At 51.1% G+C, this 19,106-nt stretch overlaps 1 protein-coding gene across 1 annotated transcript in view; it reads left to right on the top strand.

Moving 5' to 3' along the window:
- The first annotated feature begins 12,663 nt into the window (after positions 1–12,663).
- CLMN (calmin) overlaps positions 12,664–19,106 on the top strand; it is a 115,369-nt gene continuing 108,926 nt past the window's right edge. Inside the window, exon 1 of the mRNA XM_052659892.1 lies at positions 12,664–12,745. Within this exon, the coding sequence (XP_052515852.1) occupies positions 12,664–12,745 (82 nt within the window). The remainder of the gene's footprint in view (positions 12,746–19,106) is intronic.

Below are 19,106 nucleotides of genomic sequence, written 5' to 3'. Positions count from 1 at the left end.
AGCCTGATGTGTTGCAGTCCATGGGGTTGCAAAGAGTCAGACACGACTGAGTAACTGAACTGAACTGAATTGCCTGGTGTGATCCAGGAGCCCAGTGTGGCACGGAACAGGCATGTGAGATGAGGGGCAAGGCTGGAGGGCCTGGTGAGAGCAGGAACCAGTGTTCAGCACCAGAACCGTGGAGGGTATGAAGCCAAGAAGGGACATTTGTAGGTCTTTTCCTATCTTAGCCTCCTCAGCCTGTTTTTTGCACAGGTTCCTGGTACCCAGCTGCAGGATGGAGGCTGCCCCATGTCTGCAGCCTGTATGGACAGGATGCGCAGACAGACAGCAGTTCAGTTCAGTTCAGTTAAGTTGCTTAGTTGTGTCCGACTCTTTGCGACTCCATGAATCGCAGCACTCCAGGCCTCCCTGTCCATCACCAACTCCGGGAATTCACTCAGACTCGCATCCATCGAGTCAGTGATGCCATCCAGCCATCTCATCCTCTGTCGTCCCCTTTTTCTCCTGACCCCAATCCCTCCCAGCATCAGAGTCTTTCCCAATGAATCAACTCTTCGCATGAGGTGGCCAAAGTACTGGAGTTTCAGCTTTAGCATCATTCCTTTCAAAGAAATCCCAGGGCTGATCTCCTTTAGAATGGACTGGTTGGATCTCCTTGCAGGCCAAGGGACTCTCAAGAGTCTTCTCCAACACCACAGTTCAAAACCATCAATTCTTCATTGCTCAGCCTTCTTCACATTCCAACTCTCACATCCATACATGACCACTGGAAAAACTGTAGACAGACAGCAGAGCCAGGTTCAAATCCCAGCTCCATCCCCTCCTTACCGTGATGCCTTGGGAAAGGACTTACCCACTCCGGGCCTTGACTTCTCCCTCTGTGATCTGGGTGGTCATAGGGTCACAATGAGTTGTTGTCGTCTTTAAATAGCCTTTCATTTTCTTTAAGCAGTTTTAGATTCAGAGCAAAATTGAGTGGAAAGTACAGAGATTTACTGTGTACCTTCTGACCTTACACATGCACAGCCTCCCCTATTATCAACAGCCTCCCCAAAGATCGGCACATTTATTATAATCATTGAACCCACATTGACAAGTCATCGTCATTCAAAATAGATACTTTATATCAGAATTTACTCTTGGTGTTGTGCACTCTATGGGTTTAATGTTAATGTATGTATCCATCATTATTGTAGTATCATACAGACTAGTTTCACTGCCCTAAAAATCCCCAGTGCTTCCCATGTTTATCTCTCCCTGTCCCTAACCCCTGGCAACCACTGATCTTTCTCTTGGCTCCATAATTTTGCCTTTTCCAGAAAGTCACATAGTTGAAAGCCTACCGTGTGTGGCCTTTTCAGATTGGCTTCTTTCACCTAGTAAAACGAATTTGAGTTTCCCCACGTCTTTTCATGGCCTGGTAGCTCATTTCTTTCTTAGTGCTGAATAACATTCCGTTGTCTGGAGGGACCACAGTCTATCCATCACCATGGTGAATCTTCGACAAAGTAACACATAAACATGGAGAATGATTCCTGAATGTAGGAGCCACATGTAGACAGACTCAGGACAGCTTGCTGTCCTTTAAGGCACCTGTCAAGTGCCCTATAGAGTAGAGTGGCTTGGTGGCAAGTTTGACCCTCCTCTGAGAACTGGACACCACGTGAAGGTAGGGTCTAAGGTTCTCAGTGACCTCAGAGTCCCTGCCTAGCAGGTGATGCAGCCCCAGTTAGAGCCATAGGCTGAGTGCTCCTCTGAAGGTGTAAGGCTGCTGGGTGCATAGTATCCTTGAGCTCAGTTCATTCAGAGAGACAGGGCCTGTGCTGTATCCATCACCAAACAGAATTCTTGTGTATGGATAATCTCACCAATGGAAAGTATTTGCAATATCGCCCCTGCTAATTAGCTAAAAATTTTTGGTATCAATTCTGGGCTTCCCAGTTGGCGCTAGTGGTAAAGAACCCACCTGCCAATGCAGGAGACGCAGGACACGTGGGTTTGATCCCTGGGTCGGGAAGATCCCCTGGAGGCAACCCACTCCAGTGTTCTTGCCTAGAGAATCCCATGGATAGAGGAGCCTGGTGGGCTACAGTCCACGGGATTGCAGAGTTGGACATGACTGAAGTGACTTAATCTCACACGCATGCACCAATTCAACAAACTGTTTTTGAGGCTTACTGTTCTGTGGAGCGTGATTCCTAAATATATTACTTTGAAGACGTGCCCTAGGGTGTAGGTTCTAGTTAACCAGCGCACCTAACATGCATCCGGCAGCTTAAACCAAAGCTCAGTTCTAAAGATAGTCACAGGGGTGTCACAGAGGCTGATCATGGAGTCCATCCCAGATAGTATCTGCCTGCTCCCTCTGCCTCTCCCCTCCCTCCTTGGCCTTGGGAACTGGCTCTTTCAACAACTCATTCCCCTGGACTGGTCACCAGCCAGGCTGAAAGCTGGGCGTGGAGGTGGGCAGATGGGAGTTGTGAAGGCAGTAAGGAAGGACAGGGCGTGACAGAAAAGCCCTGGCCTCCATCGTGGGTCCCTGGGGTTGCCCTAATTTGCTGTGCGTCCTTGGAAACCCCTTCCCCTCTTGAGAATCACTTCTTCTCTGAATGAGGCGCTGGGCTCTCTGATGGTCCACAGAGTGGCAGAGGCTCGCCACCCACAGGGCATCGCCTGGGGAGCTGTAGGTGTGGACCGGGGCCCGTCATCCCAGGACCACCTCTGGCTGGCCAGGAGATGGCAGGTGCCTCCTTCTCCCCGTTGGCTCTCTCTCTCACCTGCTCTCACCCAGAGGGAGGGGAGAACCCAGGTCCTCAGGCTCTGGCATCCATGAAGGCAAACTGCTCGTGCCTCCTGCCTGCAGTTCCCTCTGCCCTCAGTGAACCCACTCCCATCCAGACAGAGGAGAGAGCCTCTTCCTTCGGGGGTGTGGAGTCTGACTCTGGGCATCGGAGTTTGGGGATCTTTGAGCCAAGCTGACCAACACTGGATCCCAACACCACCTCTTCCTGGCAGGTAACAATAGACACAGAGATTCCCTGAACCCCCTGTTCTTATCCATTTAATAGAAATATTGACATACCCAGCCCAGATTTCTCCTGGGGCTGGGAGGGTGTTGAATTGAGATTATGAAGAGCCATGTGTTCGTGACAGCGTGGGCAGTTAATACTGGGGATCCCTTGAACCACGATGATGATCGGGAGGATGGCAGAAAGGGGAATGTTGCTTGGGTTAGATGAGGAACCTTCAGCTGCCCACTGAAAAAGCCAAGGGCTGAACAAGCAGAAGAAAGAAGCAGGGAGGGCAGCCAGGGGGAGGAACAGGGTGAACCAACATGCAGAGGCTGACCTGCGAAGAGTGAGTTGGAAGGATACAAAGCATGCCCAGCCTCCCAGAGATGGCCAGTCTGTCCCCTATCAGAGGAATGCCTCCATTTCTCTGTGCAAGGCCCACCAAACTGGCAACTATCGAGTCATTGGCTCATTACTGATTGTTGCTTTAAGTCACCACATTTGGGGGGTGCTTTGTTACACAGTCAGGACTGACTGATACAATAGGAAAAGAGTTTCCTACTGATGAAAGGTCTGGGTTAGATCTGAGCATCTGGTAGGAATCAACCAGGGAAAGACTAAAAGAGGGCAGAGAATTCCAAGTAGAGCAAGAGCGTATGCAAAAGTGGCTTGGCAGGAGGCAGAGCAGCGCTTTTACTTTTGAACACTTTATGGAACTTGCACCCTGAAAATGCACGCATTAACGAGCTATCAAGGAGTGAAGAAACGCTTGTACGACATGACGAGCACCCCCAGAGGACCCCTCAAGGTCCCTTCCCATTCGCCACCTCCCTCCAGAGGTGTCCACTATCCTGACTTCCGTCATAGAAAGAAGTGCTTTTAAACTTGTTAATTTTAAACCTCACAGATTGTTTCTGAACTTCTTTTTAAACTGAAGTGATTTATAATATTGTGTTAGTTTCGGGTACAGTGATTCAGTTTTTTCAGATCGTATTGCATTACAGGTTATTATAACGTAGTGGGTATAATTCCCTGTGCCATAGAGTAAATCCTTGTTGCTTATCTATTTTATGTAGAGTCATTTGTATCTGTTAATCCCATAGCCCTAATTCATCCCTCCCCTCCTCCCTCTCTCCTTTGGTAACCAGGAGTTTAGACTGTGAGTCTGTTTGTATGTACATTTGTTTGTGTTAATTTTTAGCTATCACACATAAATGATACCATACAGTGTTTGTATTCTGTAGAGCACTGCAGATGTGGGAAGGAGGCAGTTTTTCATGAAAAGTGTGATGGGAAGCCGGGAAATGACAGGTCCTGATGCCATCCAAGATTGCTCTGGGGACTTGTGGGGAATACACATTGGGATGTGAGGTTGGGCACAGCCGGGGAGCAAGGAACCCAGCAGGAGGGGTGGAGGTTGTGGAAGGGAGGGATGCTGGTGGCCTGAGTCAGGACGCCTGGGGAGGTGCAGCGCCTGGCGCTCTGGTTATCTAATGCCGCACAACACAACTTAGTGACTTAAGACAGCAACAGTGATGCTTTTTCTCCAACAGGTTGGGGTTGACGTGGCTCTCTGCTTGGAGGTTCTCACTTAAGGTCTCTCATGCGGTTACTGGCAGACGGTATCCAGGGTAATCAAGAGTTCAGCTGGACTGAAGGTGAGCATCTGTTCAAGATGGCTTTTTCATTCTGGTGCCTGATGGCTGGAGCAGCTGAGAGCTCTTGAGGCCTCTCTCTTCCTCTCTCTCTCTCCTCCTGGCTGCCCATGACTAGCTTGGCTTCCTTACAGCATGGCAGTTTCAGATTAAAGGACACCTGGCTCCCCCTGGAGTTAGTGTCTAAGAGGCCAAGACCAGAACTGCAAGGCTTCTTATGACTCAGCCTCAGACGTTCTAGAACATTGCTTCTACCGTATTCTCTTGGTCTAGCAAGTCATTAGTCCATACTAGGTTTAAGGGAAGGGAAATTAGACTCTACCTCACCATGTGGGAGCAGCCCACACATGCATGGAGGGAAGGGTTGAGAGCAGCCATCTTTGGACGCTAGCAACCAAGAAAAGATTGGGGAGACCAGATAAAATCAATAGGACTTATATCACTGGTTTAGATCAAGGCTTTTGTCCTTACTCCTTAAGACTCTATCATCTGTTAAAATCCATGTCAACTACCCGAAACATACATCTTTCCCAGCAAAGCTACACTAAGTGTTCTTTACAACGAAATGCTGCCCTTTGAGATGCTTAGGGGTCAGAAGTAGAAATGCTGCTCAGCATTTTACACAAACACAAGAAACCTCCCTACAGAGGGCAATGGACAGAGTTTTTCTACTCCTGACCTAGCAGGAAAATCTCACCCCCGGTGGTCTTGTTTACCTAAGGCCAACAGTTAGCTGACAGATTTTATTTTCTTGGGCTCCAAAATCATTGTGGACGGTGACAGCAGCCATGAAACTAAACGACATCTGCTCCTTGGAAGGAAAGCTATAGACAGTGTATTAAAAAGTAGAGACATCATTTTGCCAACAAAGGTCTGTGGGTTTCCAGTACTCATGTACAGGTGTAAGATTTGGACCATAAAGAAGATTGAGCACCAAAGAATTGATGCTTTCGAATTGTGGTGCTAAAGACACCTCTTGAAAGTCCCTTGGATTGCAAGGAGATCAAACCAGGCAATTCTAAAGAAACTCGACCCTGAATATTCATTGGAAAGACTGATGCTGAAGCTGAAGCTCCAATACTTTGGCCACCTGATGGGAAGAATCTATTCATTGGAAAAGAGCCTGATGCTGGGAAAGACTGAGGGCAAAAGGAGAAGGCGGCAGAGGATGAGATGGCTAGATAGCATCACTGACTTAATGGACATGAATTTGAGCAAACTCTGGGAGATAGTGGAGGACAGGGAAGCCTGGCGTGCTGTAGTCCGTGGGGTTACAAAGAGTTGGGTGTGACTTAGCGACTGAAAAACAACAACAACAAAAAAAATGGTTAGCTAAACTCATTTCCCAGTGAATCTCCAACATGAACCATTCCACTTAGTAAGCTGGGCCAGTTCAAAAGATTCTAAAGCTGCAGCCATAGAGAAGAAAGATCAAAATGGTTTTGGCACAGTATCTGGGGTTGAGTACTTTCTCTACTAACCTATGACATGTGTGACCTTGGGGACATTCCTGAATTTCTTTTTGTCCTTAGTTTCCTCATCAATAAAGCCAGGATGATAATTATACTTCCTTCAAAGAGTTGTTGAGTGGATTCAATGAGATAAAGCAAGACGTCTGATAAATTCCCCCACTCAAGACTGATTTTGCGGTTAATGTCAGCTGCACAGCAGGTAAGAGAGGCAATAAATTTGTTGAAATTGATTTGTCTGTGCTGGGACAGGGGCTGATCCAGGGACTTTTATTTGCACTAACTTTTGGCTTCTAAACCACCCTTCCTGAGCTTATCATCAGTGAAGTTTTCTTTTGATTTCAAAATGTTAAATTCGATATATTTCCCCAGTGTTGTTGCAAGCACCTCGTGCAGGGTGTTTATTCTTACTCGCTGCATCCTGTCCCTCCACACACCATCACATTGCCAGCATCTCACACTCTGGGGGGAGAAAAAGTTTCATTATTTGCTTTACTGGAAAATGCATACTCCTTAAATAGTGTTCTAATGCCTGCAAAAAAAAAAAAAAAAAAAAATTAGCAGAGCTGTCTCCAGGGAAGCAGCCTTTGACTATTTAAACCTGGAAGAAATGAAGGGTTTTATTTGTGGAAATTGGGACATCCGGTGGTGTCTACTTAGGGAAGCGAGACTTTTTTTTTTAACCACCCATCAACACCTCCCACACTCCAAAAAGTAATAAAATCCCAGAGAATACATTAATATTTTATATTATGGGGAATCTCCCAAATTCAAGGGCAGTTCATTTTATGCCACAGAAATGATCTGAATCTTACTAAAGCATCTCTTCTCTATATGCATATCTTTGATCTCACAGTAACTTTGCCAGGTAGCGACTCTGGGCCCCATTTTACAGATGAAACCCCCAAAGGCCCAGAGAGGTTAAAAACTTGCCCCAGGTCACACAGCCTGAGCCTTCACTGTCTGCTTACACACACATATCTTCCATGCTTTTGCTTAAACCTGAATTCCTTCTGTTTTCCAGTGTCTCTCTCTGCTACCAGCCTTTGTATCATGCCCTTCAATATTCCTGGAGGCAGGTAGCAATCAACATGGAGAATTTAGCAGCAAAAAATTAGCAAACAGCAGACACTTCACATTCTGTGGGGTTGCAAAGCGGAGAAGGCAATGGCACCCCACTCCAGTACTCTTGCCTGGAAAATCCCATGGATGGTGGAGCCTGGTGGGCTGTAGTCCATGGGTCGGTACGAGTCGGACATGACTGGGCAACTTCACTTTCACTTTTCACTTTCATGCACTGGAGAAGGAAATGGCAGCCCATTCCAGTGTTCTTGCCTGGAGAATCCCAGGGATGGGGGAGCCTGGCGAGCTGTCGTCTATGGGGTCACACAGAGTAGGATAGGACTGAGCGACTAACACTTTCAGTTTCACTAGCATTCCCAAGGCATAGAAGAGACCCCCTTTTATGGCCACGCTGCATGGCATGTGGGCTCTTAGTTCCTAGATGATGTTGTTTAGCTGCTAAGTTGTATCCAACTCTTTTGCGACCCCATGGAGTGCGGTCTGCCAGGCTCCTCTGTCCATGTTATTTCCAAGGCAAGGAACCTAGAGTGGGTTGCCATTTCCTTCTCCAGGGGATTTTCCTGACCCAGGGATCGAACCTGCGTCTCCTGCATTGGCAAGCAGATTCTTGCTGAGCCACTGGGAAGCCTCATAGTTTTCAGACCAGATATCAAACCTGTGCCTCCTGCATTGAAAGTTTGGAGTCTGAACCACTGGACTGCCAGGGAAGTCCCAGATCCCGACTAGAGGAGCCCAGGGCTCCAAGAGATTTTAGAGTTACTGCTTCACGGAGTTAAATACACATTTATTCATTCACACACGCAGCTGAGCTTTACCAACCGGCCGCTATGTGCTCAGGATGGTATCGGATTCTGGTAAGGCAAAGATGAAGCAGGCAGTCCTGCCTGCACAGCACTTCTGAGAAATGTGCAATAGAGTGGATTTAAGAGACATGCACAAGGACATGGACAGATGCTTCAAAATCAGGTACTGTCAACTCCACTATCTGAACAGCCAGAGAATCTGTCTCTGCAGGAGTTGCTCTGGTGTGGGCCATCACCATCTCGCACCTGTGTCACTGAGACCAACAGGGCCTCCCAAGCTGTGATCCCTTCCCATGCCACAACAAAAGGGAAAATCTGACCCCTTTTCATCCTACAAAGGCTCCTCTCTGCCCTTAAAACAACAAAGTCCAAACGCCTGCGCTGGAACACCTGCTCACAGGCAGAGTCTTGGTTTTGTCCTCTGTTGGGTCCTCCTGCAGGGCCAGGCCATGGGCATTGAACCAATGTTTTTTACATGAATAAATGAGGTCAGGAAGTGGGTGTCTACCCTACAATGCAGCCTTATGACATCACAATGCAGGCTCCTTGCCCAGAAGATGTTCTTGGTCTAGTCTAGTTGAAGCATGATTAGATAGGATTCACCACAATTTTTAAACTGGACTTGATATGAAATTGCTAACAGTTTTATATGCTGATGAGTGCTCTGATTTTAATGGAGCTATGATTTTTCAAGTGTTATATAAACATGACAAGGCATAGGTATGTGGGATTGATGTGGGTGGGCAGAGAGGACAAAGTCTGGGTTTGGCTTACTCTGAATTTGGACAGGTTACTAAGCAGTTTTAAGCCTCGTCTAAAAGTGATGTCTGCCTAGCTGGCCTAACAAGGTCATGGTGAAGACCAGATTAGCTCTGACTGAGAAAGGACCAGCCAAACCCTAAAGAACTGTGCACACAAACAGGGCGATGGCAGTGACCAGAGAAAACGATTTCCCGATGGGACGCCCCCATCACACTCCTCCCCTGGAAGTGGGTGGGAGGATCCATGGGGATTATCTTTGTTGTTTGTCTTCTCTGCCAGTGGGGGTGTGGATGGGGTGATATAAACCTCTGTCCAGATGACCTGCCTGAAGTCATCAGTCTCTGTTAGCAGAGGCAGGAAGACCTGACGTTTCAAAGTCCTTCTGTGGGCAGGGATGTTGGGTTTGAGGCTCTCTGAAGTTCAGACCAGGGATTCTCTACAACTCCTTTCACTTGGCAGAAATCAGTTTTAAACAATGACAAGGATTCTAGCAGAACTGGACAATTTCTAGAAAATTAGTTTCTGGAAAGTCCCGAGAAGTCAAGCCTTCAGGCAGAGTACTTTTCCTCCTCTGAAATGAAAGTGCAAAAGAAAAACAACATTGTTAATTCATGCTAGAGGGCAAATAACCTAATGCCCCTTGCAAGTCACATGGCCCTCCCTCTCAGCCAGAATTCCAGACCCCGGAGGCTGCCTGGACCCAAGAAGGCAGGGACCTTTCACAGCGTGGTGCTTCCCTGGTACCCAGCAGCATGGGTTTTACCCCCTGCAATGCACAAACATTTTTTGATGGCCTCCTCAGAAGTTTACTTGGGCCCAAGACCTAGGGATCAACTGTTTGCCATTTGATCCCTGATTTCTGAGTTCCAGCCAATAAAAAAAGTCATTTATTCATCCATTCACTCAGTATTGAGACCTGTCTCTAAGCCTAGCATTGTGCTAAGTGCTCAGATAGAGAAATTAATGAAACACGGCCCTTATTCTCAAGTCGTTCACAGTTAAAGTGGGGGAAACCGTCAAGGAAAGCTAATTATAATGCAACGTGGAAACCCAACAGCAGGGTCCACGGGACATCGTGAGATTCTACTGAGTACTATGGGAATTGTATAAGATGGGCACTCAGCTGGGTCTAGAGGTTTTGAAGAGGTTCTCTTATGGTAGACATGATAGAGCAGGAATTAAGCCAGGTGAAGGTGAAGGGCAGGGAACAGGGAAGGGATCGGGCATTTCAGAGGGAGCAGAAGGAATCAAGGCCTGGAGGTGATTGGACAGGACGTGAACTTGATCAAAAGAGTGGAAAATCAGGATGGATGGAAAAGGAGGTGGCATAGGGACCAATCAGGGAGGGCCAGAATCCAGAGACCCTGAAGGGAGGAGGGAGTGATATGGGCACATGAGTTCAGGGACTATTCTTGGGCCTTGTTGAGGCCAGCATCACGCTCAGTGCTGAGTCAGGCTCCCAGCCCACTTTAAAAAACCATCTAAAAGTTTCTTTCCACTTGGATGCAAAGAAAGAACTTCTTTGGGCTGGCGATCCAACATCTGGTACACAGTTGGTGCTCCACCAATGGTGACTGAGGCCCCTCCTCGCCAGGGAGGGGCTGCCGCCTATGCAATGGCTCCCAAAAGATGAGGTGTTCCCTTCACAGGCAGAGACATTTTTTTATCATGAAAGATGGCCCATACCTGCAGCTAACATCCAGGACGCTTGTTTAAAGCCCTCTGTTCCCTGAGATCTTGATGTCAAGGAAGGCTGATTCTCTTGGCTCTCGACTGGCGAAAGAAAATGACTTTCGGCCTAACTTAGCCCATGACAATTATGAAAAATAAATTGAAGTGTAAAAACAGGCGATGGCTAGCAGATGGGGCAAAATGAGGTGAGGCCTGGCTTCTTGCGCCCTGCTCTGCAGGACACAGACACAGACCCTGCTCCCTGGAGTGTGAAATGACCATGCATTTTCTAATCAAATCAGGAAGAAGGCAGCACCAACCTCAGCCTGGGGGCATGTGCCTGGACACCAATGGGCTCCCGTTGGCAACATAGGGCCTCCATTGGGCTTCTAGACCCTCAGAGGAGGAGAGCCAGGGCAGGCTGGGAACTCCTGGGAAGGGCCTCGAGAGGTCAAAGAAGAACTTATCGGTTTTCTGTCTGATTGTAAAAATATATGCTCGTGGTGGGGAACTTGGCAAATGGAGAACAAGGAGAAAGAGAAAGCAAGCTAGAGTGGTGGACCGGGACAGTTGGCTTCTCATTCATCCTCCAGATAAAGTCCCCCCATGGGAGTGGTAGCGCATTCGGGCAGTCACCTCTGCCCCTGGATGTGCCCCGGGGCTGCCTCCGCTGACCTCCTGCCCCCGAAGCTGGCTCCTTTCATGTTTTAGGCTCAGTTCCAATTCAGTCCTCGGAGACCTCCCTGACCCCTGTCTGCACCCCAGTTACTTAGCCTGGGTGGATTTTTTTTTTTTTTTTCCTGGAACTCACTTCTGTTTGTAATTGTCTCATTTCCTTGTTTGTTGGCTGGCCACCATTCCCAGGAATCTACCTGAGGGCCCTGCCTCAAGGGCACAGGGTCTGTGCATGGGTGCCGGCTTCATTGTTATTTCTTAATTAGGGAGTAGCCCACCGAGGTTTCTAGTATTTCAACCACATGAATGTGGCAATGATGAACGTGGCCCATATGTATAAATATTCACTGAGCCCCGCCTGTTTTTTTTTTCCTCTCTTGGAATATCTCATATATACGCCATTCTCCTCCCCTCTCTTTCTCTGTGTGTCTGTTTGTTTTCTGGAAAGGGTCAGAGTACTGAGCTGGGGGCAGGGACCTCACGTCCCTAACTCCTTCTCCAGCCTTTGGCAAATTCCAGGACTCCAGTGCCTCTTTTTTTCTTTTCTGTGTTTGAAAAGCCAATAAAGTATTCTGCCTAAGGTATGAGTTGTGAGCCCCAAATAAGATCCTGGAACTCTCAAGACTCAAAATAAACAGGGAAGAAATACACACACACCCCACGGAAAAGTCCATACTCTTTCTTTCGTTTTCAGTAAAGCCCCAGAGAGGGTCGCTTGGAGACTGAGGTGCCCTAGCGTCGGCCGCTTTTCCCTCCTTCCTAGAATCTGGGGTTACTGCTGTACTGGATCCCCGCGGAACAGGTTCCCAATATCCAAACCCAGAAAAGAAATCTGGAGAGAGAACCCCCAGACTCCATCTGCACACTCGCTGGCCCCTTTCCCAGGCCCTGGCCGGTGCCCGAGCGTCCCAGGGGCGGATGGGCACGGCTTGGGGCGCCCCACTCCGTCGGGGGCTGCCTCCCCGAACTGAGCGGGGGCAGGGGGCCTGGGATACAAGGGTGTGCCTGTCAGGGTCCTAGGTGGGACGGGAGCGGGGTGGGGGGAGGCGCTGGGAGTCAGGGTGGAGGGCGTACCAGGAACCCGCGGGGTGGCGTCACGCGACTCGCCGCCCCCTGAAACATCACAATCTGGGGGCCGGGACCCCGCGCCTCATCACCAACCCTTTTGCAACCACACAATCCCAGCCACAAACACCCCGGAAAAAAAAAAAAAAAGAAACCGGCCGGAGTCCAGCCTCCCTCCCCGCCCCGCCCCGCCCCGCCCCTCGGCCCCCCGGGCCCCCGCCCCCGGATGGGGGAGTGAGCGCTAGCCCGGCGCCCCGCACCCGCCGCCCCGCGCCCGCCCGCTGCCCGCCCGCGGCGGGGGCGGCCCGCCCCGCCCGCGCCCCGCCCGCGCCCCGCCCGCGCCCGCGCTCCTCCGGCTCCGCGGCGCCCTCGCCGGGTGCGTGCCGCTCGCACGCCCGCCCGCCCGGCTCTCCGCGCCCGCCGCCCGCGCCCGGCCCCGGCGCCCCGGCCCTCCCGCCCGCGCTTCATGGCTGCGCAGGAATGGGACTGGTTCCAGCGCGAGGAGCTCATCGGACAGATCAGCGACATCCGAGTCCAGAACCTGCAAGGTAACGCGCCCCCGCCTCCCCGGAGAGGGGCGCCGATCTGGGGGAGCCCGGAGCCCCAGGAGCCGCTCCCCACCCCCACCGACCGAGCTCCGACCCGCGCCGCCCCCAGCCCGGTCCTGTCTCCGTCCTGTCACTTACTGGGGGCCCTGGCGGGGGGCGGGGGTATGGCGGCGAGACACCGGCCCTCAAACCCGGGCATTGCCGCCCCCGGGCCAGATGAACAGGGACCCGGGAGTGGGGTGGCACACGTGTGTGTGTGTGTGTGTGTGTGTGTGTGTGTGTGGTGGGGGGCATCCCATTTGCTTTGTGGAGGAGACGTCACGACTCCCCCTCCAGCCACAGCTGCGAGTTTGGAGAAGTTTGTACTTGGGCTCTTGGGGGTGGTGGCCCAGGTCAGGGAGGGGAGGAGAAAGTGCGTTTGCGTGTGTGTGTGTGTGTGTGTGTGTGTGTTCGAACACAGTTCGTAAGTACCTCCAGGGCTAGGGGAATTGAATGGGGGGCGGCGCCTCGCTGTGGCCGAGGAGAAGGAGGTCAGAGGCGCGGATCCGTGGGGTCAAGATACCGCTTTGTTCAGGGAGCTGTGGCGGGGGGTGGGATAAGGGCGAGAGGCCCGCCCGCGGCGCGGGACGCTGGGACCTGTGTGTATCTTGGGACAAGGTGAAAGAGAAGCTTGGGAGCCAGCAAGTCTGACCTGGGCTGGGGGTGGGGGGTGGGGGGGGGCGTCTCCCGCCACAGATGAAGAGCCTTTATCTTCCCGAGGAGTCTGTCCATTGTGGAAACTTAGAAAGCACAAACATATTTAAAGGAAAAACTTCACCCACAGTCTCCTCCTGGTAACCCATTCATGCACCACACATCCAAAGAAAGCTGCTTTTTGTGGAGGTGTACTTCCAGCCTATCTCTTTTCATATATGAACTCTGCAGAATTGGACCAAGTTTCACCTCTGGGCTCTCTTCACTCATATAGACCCTGGCAAGGAAGTTTAGCAGCTTCCTCTTCAGGCTTGGATTTCTAGAGATTCCATGGTTAGGGGGTGACTCAGAGAGAGCTGGGAGGCCTGGACAGAGAGGTAATGGGGTGGGGTGGTGGGTCCCCCCTCTCATTCCAAGTGGGCAGGGTGCAGTCTTGAAAGGGGTGACCAGGCAGTCAAGTTTAATTAAACATTACACCTAGTAGAATATTTCCTGGGAGCCCACATGGTCTGCTCCACCCCTAGGTTGGGCAGGGACAGTGTAGGCAGAGGTGACTTGAAGTGGGGAGGAAGGGAGCCCTGTGCACTGGACACTGGAAATCGAGTTTGTTCTGGGCTCCCCTGAACCTTTTCGGCTGTGATTGGTGTAAAACAAGGAGGATTGAGCTGGAGATATTGAAAATCATCTTTTTCGATAAGTCTCACATCTGGGTCCTGTTGCCTGAGAACAGACATCCTGTTTTGGGGATGGGCGTTAGTATCTTTTGCTGAGATGGCATCTAGTTTGGGCTGTCGGGGGTGTGTGTGTGTGAGGCAATCAGTGGATGTTTAATAAGCACATACTAACCAAATCTTGGTGCAACAGTTCCCTGCACTCCTCAACTGTCAATGTGAAGGATATCAACTTGTGAAGGGATGTTCAACAATATGAGCAGCTAGTTACACTGGGAACGGTGAGAGAGGGCTTTGCTGAATGGGGGCAATTTGAAATGGATCTTGAGGGTTGAGTAGGAGCTCACTGAGTGGACTCTTCTCTGTCAGTTCCCAGTGAACTGCCCTCACTTCTACTGAATTGCCAATTACAGTTTGAGCATCAGTGGGCTTTGCTGTTTTAAAAAAACAAACTTTTAATGTTGTGTGTGTTATTTATGTTTATTATGTATATATAAAATATGCATTAATCTCAAGGACAAGCCCAACATATTTTTATGAGTGGATACACACGTGTAACCATTACTAAGATCATGGTGTAGAAATTTTCTAGTACTCAGATGGATGTTTTGTCTCCCTTCCCACCACCCCCACCTCAATAAAGCAACTACTATTTTAATCTTTATTGCTATAGTTTTGCCTCTAGAATTTCTTACAAAATTGAATAGTACAGTGTATGTACTCTTTTGAAATGGCCTTTTTTTTTGTTCCACATTATATTGGTACTTGTATCACTTTCTTGCTTGTATCAGTAGTTCCTTTCTTAAAGTTTTTTAAAAAACTACTTCATTGAAGTATGATTTACATATCATAAAATTCAAACTAAGTTTATAAGTCAGTGATTTTTAGTAAATCTGCAGGGTTTTGCAAACATCCTAACAACGCAGCTGGGGAACCCTTTCATTACCTGCTAAAGGTCCCCAGTGCCCAGCATCTCGCTGTGTCAGTCGCCCTCCTAGCCCGAGATCAGGCAGAACGTACTTCCTTGTTTTTGCCAAGGACTCATCCACTATATGGATGTACCACAGTTTGTTGATGTGTTCTTCAGTGAGGCACCTTTGGGTTGTTTGCAGTTCAGGCTGTCCTGGAGGGCTGGAGCTGTCAGTCCTGGGGGCCGCTGTGGAGTTGCTGGCCTATAGTTGTGCAGCTCTGCCCAGCCCTGCCCAGCATCGCTGAGAAGAGGCTGGGAGAGGAAGTGGGGACAGGAATCTGTCTTGTCTCTCTCCATCTTTCTCTTGGCATCCCTATCTCTTGAGGATGCTAAACGGCTGTTTTCTCTCCTCGTCTCTCTGGTGCTCAGGAAGTCCAGCCAAAGGGGCAGGTCTGGAAGGCAGCCTTCACCGTGCTTAGAGCATCTGCCCAAACCAGCTGGTGGGTGTCGGCCGGCCCTGGACGTGTCTGGGTGACATGTAGGCCGTAGGTGGGGGCCTCGATCATCTGAACTTGGTACTAGTCCAGAGAGGCAGGAGTCTAGGCAGAAGGGTTGTCTTCCAAATTCTGTGCCTCGTTTGAGCACAGGTGGGCAGCGGTTGTTGTGGTGATGGGATGCCAGGTACAGTGGCATTTCACAGATCTGCATCACAGGGACTGAGGCGGATCCTCAGCCTCCAACAAGCTTTTCTCTATGTCCTCAAACTGTGGAATTCTGGAATCCATGCAAATATGATTGTAATGTCACCAGACCATCCCCCCTGGAATGCTGGAATGAAGACTTGCTGACCTGTCTCTGGAGGTTAGGGTGAGCAGGGCAGGAAGCATGGCCTCTCTCAGGAGGGCTGTGATGACTCCCTGTACCTGACACATGAAGTCCTTTCGATGTGCTCGCATCCATGGGCTCCTAAAAGTGTCTGCAAAATGAAGAACTCTCTGGCCGAGAGCGCAGAGGTCCATCTGGGCGAGAAGCTGCCGGTGTCACCCCCACAGGGTCCATCGCAAGGAAGCGGGGGCGGCCCAAGCTGTTGACCTTTTCAGAGAGGAGAACATGGAATTGCAGGATGTGGGTAGCTGCCACCTGGTGGCCCCCAGTTCCCAGGAGCCGCGTGGGGTGGAGTGGAGGTTGGAGGCGGCCGGTTCAGGTCTGCACCTTAATTCTCAGCCCAGCTTCGGGCAGCCATGGGCTGGGTGCCTTTCCAATGACAAGGCTGCCCTGACTGCCCCGCTTTTGGACTTAGCCTCAGGGTCCAGCTGAATGCTGGACCAGTTCTGAGGTCCCCTGACTGTTGGTCCAAGGCTGGTGTCAGGCCAGGATTTGGAAGATGCCCCCGTTTATATAGGGAGCCTCCACCACCCCCAAGATTCACAGCCCTTTTCCTGTTGAGTTTAGCAAACATGTGCCAAGAGGATCACGTCATGCAGACTCCAGGGAGCGCGGAGTTGGTTCCTGTCCCTGCTTTGAAGGAGCGTAACACCATCATGGCGCTCAGCCAGACTGGGACTCCAGTTTTCTGCTTTTGGCAGCAAAGTCATCCGTTCAGTGCGGGACCGTCTCCTGTTGCATGGGCGCCTGTTGGGTCTAATGCTGTGAAGCTTGACCTCATTGTTCCTGAGCGACCTGGCTAAGACCTGGCACCCAGAGTTGGAGGTGGATGGAGTTAGCTAGGGCTGGGCTTCCTAGGGGGCGCAGAGATGAAGAATCCGCCTGCCAGTGCAGGAGATGTGAGAGTTGTGGATTCCATCCCTGGATTGGGAAGATCTGCTGGAGTAGGAAATGGCAACCGACTCCAGTATCCTTGCCTGGAAAAATCCCATGGACAGAGCAGTCTGGCGGGCTACAGTCCATGGGGTTGCAAAGAGTCGGGCACGGCTGAGCATGTACGCTGTGCAGCAGCGGGCATATGTAAGCTTTCCTCACTGCATCTCTAGGGGAGCCTACTAGGTAGGGGTGTCCAGCACTGCCAACTGGGCCCTGCTAACTGGGGTTCCCTAAGCAGCATCCCCGGCTTTGCTTCAGTGTCTCTCTCAGCCAGGATTTATCGGAGAGCAGTATCACCCAGGGTTAGCAAAACAAACTGTGTCTCGGGACCCTTGGATTGATTGCCAAACAGAGGTGGTGACAGTTCACTCAACTTTGAGCAGCCTGCTTGCCAGGCAAGGCACAAACCGCTCTTTAGAACTCTTTCCACAAGCCTTGGAGGCTGTTTGGGAAGTGGAAAGCTAGAATGACTTGCCTCCAAGCTCATGGGCTCGTAAGTGGGGCTGAGATCTGAATGCAGGTCAGACTAAGCCACGTTTCCCATCTCAGTGGCTCTGTAAACCTTGGGCAAGGGCCGCCTGGGTGAAGGAGCTGGTAGCCTCAGGGTGGGGAGCCGGGAGGGCCTCTGGGGGGAGTCGACACTGAAACCAGACCTTGAGTGTGTGTGCTAAGTCGTTTCATTCGTGTCTGACTCTTTGCAACCCTATGGACTGTAGCCCGCCAGGCTCCTCTGTCCATGGGATTCTTCAGGCAAGAGTACTGCAGTGGGTTGCCAGGCCCTCCTCCAGGCAATCTTTCCGACCCAGAGACTGAACCCACGTCTCTTAAGTCTCCTGTATTGGCAAGTGAGTTCTTTACCACTAGTGCCACCTGAGAACCCAGACCTTGAGGGCAGAGCAGTAACTTGATGGCACGAATTCCATTGTGTTACGCAACACGGAAGGCAGGAAAGTGGCCCAGGATTGCCTGAAGGCAGGCTCAGGGGCAGGACTGTGCCTGTGTGCTCAGGAAGATCGGCCCTGGCCTTTATACCTGCTTCCTCCTCTCCTCCTGTTGGCCCATGCCCAGGCCCTCCTCACACCAGCCCAGACTCCATAGTGACCTCCTCCAAGTCACCCACCACCTGGCCACCAACACACGTCCCTGCTAATGCCTTCCGCGGGTCTCCACGGCCAACTTGAGGGCGCAGGGCAGCTCCCATCCACCCTAGGATAAGCATCCTTATCCATGAGTGCTGGGGTGTGGAAAAGGTCAGGCTGCGCTGGTTTACAAGGTTAAGTCCAAGTCCCTTCCCTGGTGGACGAGGCCCTGTGGGGTCTGGTTCAGGATGCCTCATCAGCCTCCCCTCCCGCTCCTCGCACCTGGCACCCTCTCAAGGGCAGGAGGAGAAGGGGACGACAGAGAACGAGATGGTTGGATGGCATCATCGATTCCATGGACATGAGTTTGAGCCAGCTCTGGGAGACAGTGAAGAACAGAAAAGCCTGGTGTGCTGCAGTCCATGGGGTAGCAGAGAGTCGGACATGACTGAGCTACTGAACAGCAAAGACCTCTTGCGCAGACAGCCATGGGATCAGGAAATAACGCCATGGCCCAAGCTGGTCAGCACCCAGAGAAGCCAAATTACAGTCAGGGAATCTCTCCTGCTTCTGCCTTCCTCAGCTCTCAGAGGGTGCAGCAAGCATGCTGGAGGTTTTTCTACAAAAAAACCACCAAGTAAATCAAATTCAGATGCTTCGCATCCTTCAGAAACTTGCTGCCCATTAAGGCTCTGCCCCCGGGGCTGTGTGCTTGGTTCTAAAGGATGAGTCAGTATGTAGAACATGGCTTTCAGCCCCCCAGCTGGAGTCATGCCACCGGCTTTGAGTTAACTCTGGATTTTGTCCACGAAAGGCTGTGTTCCAGCCCCAGCTGCCTGCCTCCCTCCGGGTGCGGATTCTTCTCGAACAGCCTTTCCAGGTGGAGCAGGTGTGCAACTGGGGAAGCCCAGGGCAGCTGCAGGCCCGGGTCTGGGTCCTGGCTTTGCCCGCTCGCTTGCTGTGGGATCCTGGGAAATCTCTTTCCCCTCCCTGTGCCTTAGTCTCCTCATCTGCCGAAGGAGAGGGTAGGACTCTCAGGGGCTCACATGGGGCCCCAAAGGTGGCGCAGGGAGGGGCGGGCCCTGGACAGAGTGGGTGTACATGCCAAGTTGCTTCAGCCATGACTCAATTCTCCAGGCAAGAGTACTGGAGTGGGTTGCCATGCTCTCCTCCAGGAGATCTTCCCC

This window comes from Budorcas taxicolor, chromosome 21, assembly GCF_023091745.1.
Source record: "Budorcas taxicolor isolate Tak-1 chromosome 21, Takin1.1, whole genome shotgun sequence".
NCBI classification, from domain to species: Eukaryota; Metazoa; Chordata; class Mammalia; order Artiodactyla; family Bovidae; genus Budorcas; species Budorcas taxicolor.
Note: the sequence above shows the minus strand (reverse complement) of the source record. Positions and strands in the feature narration are given on the sequence as shown.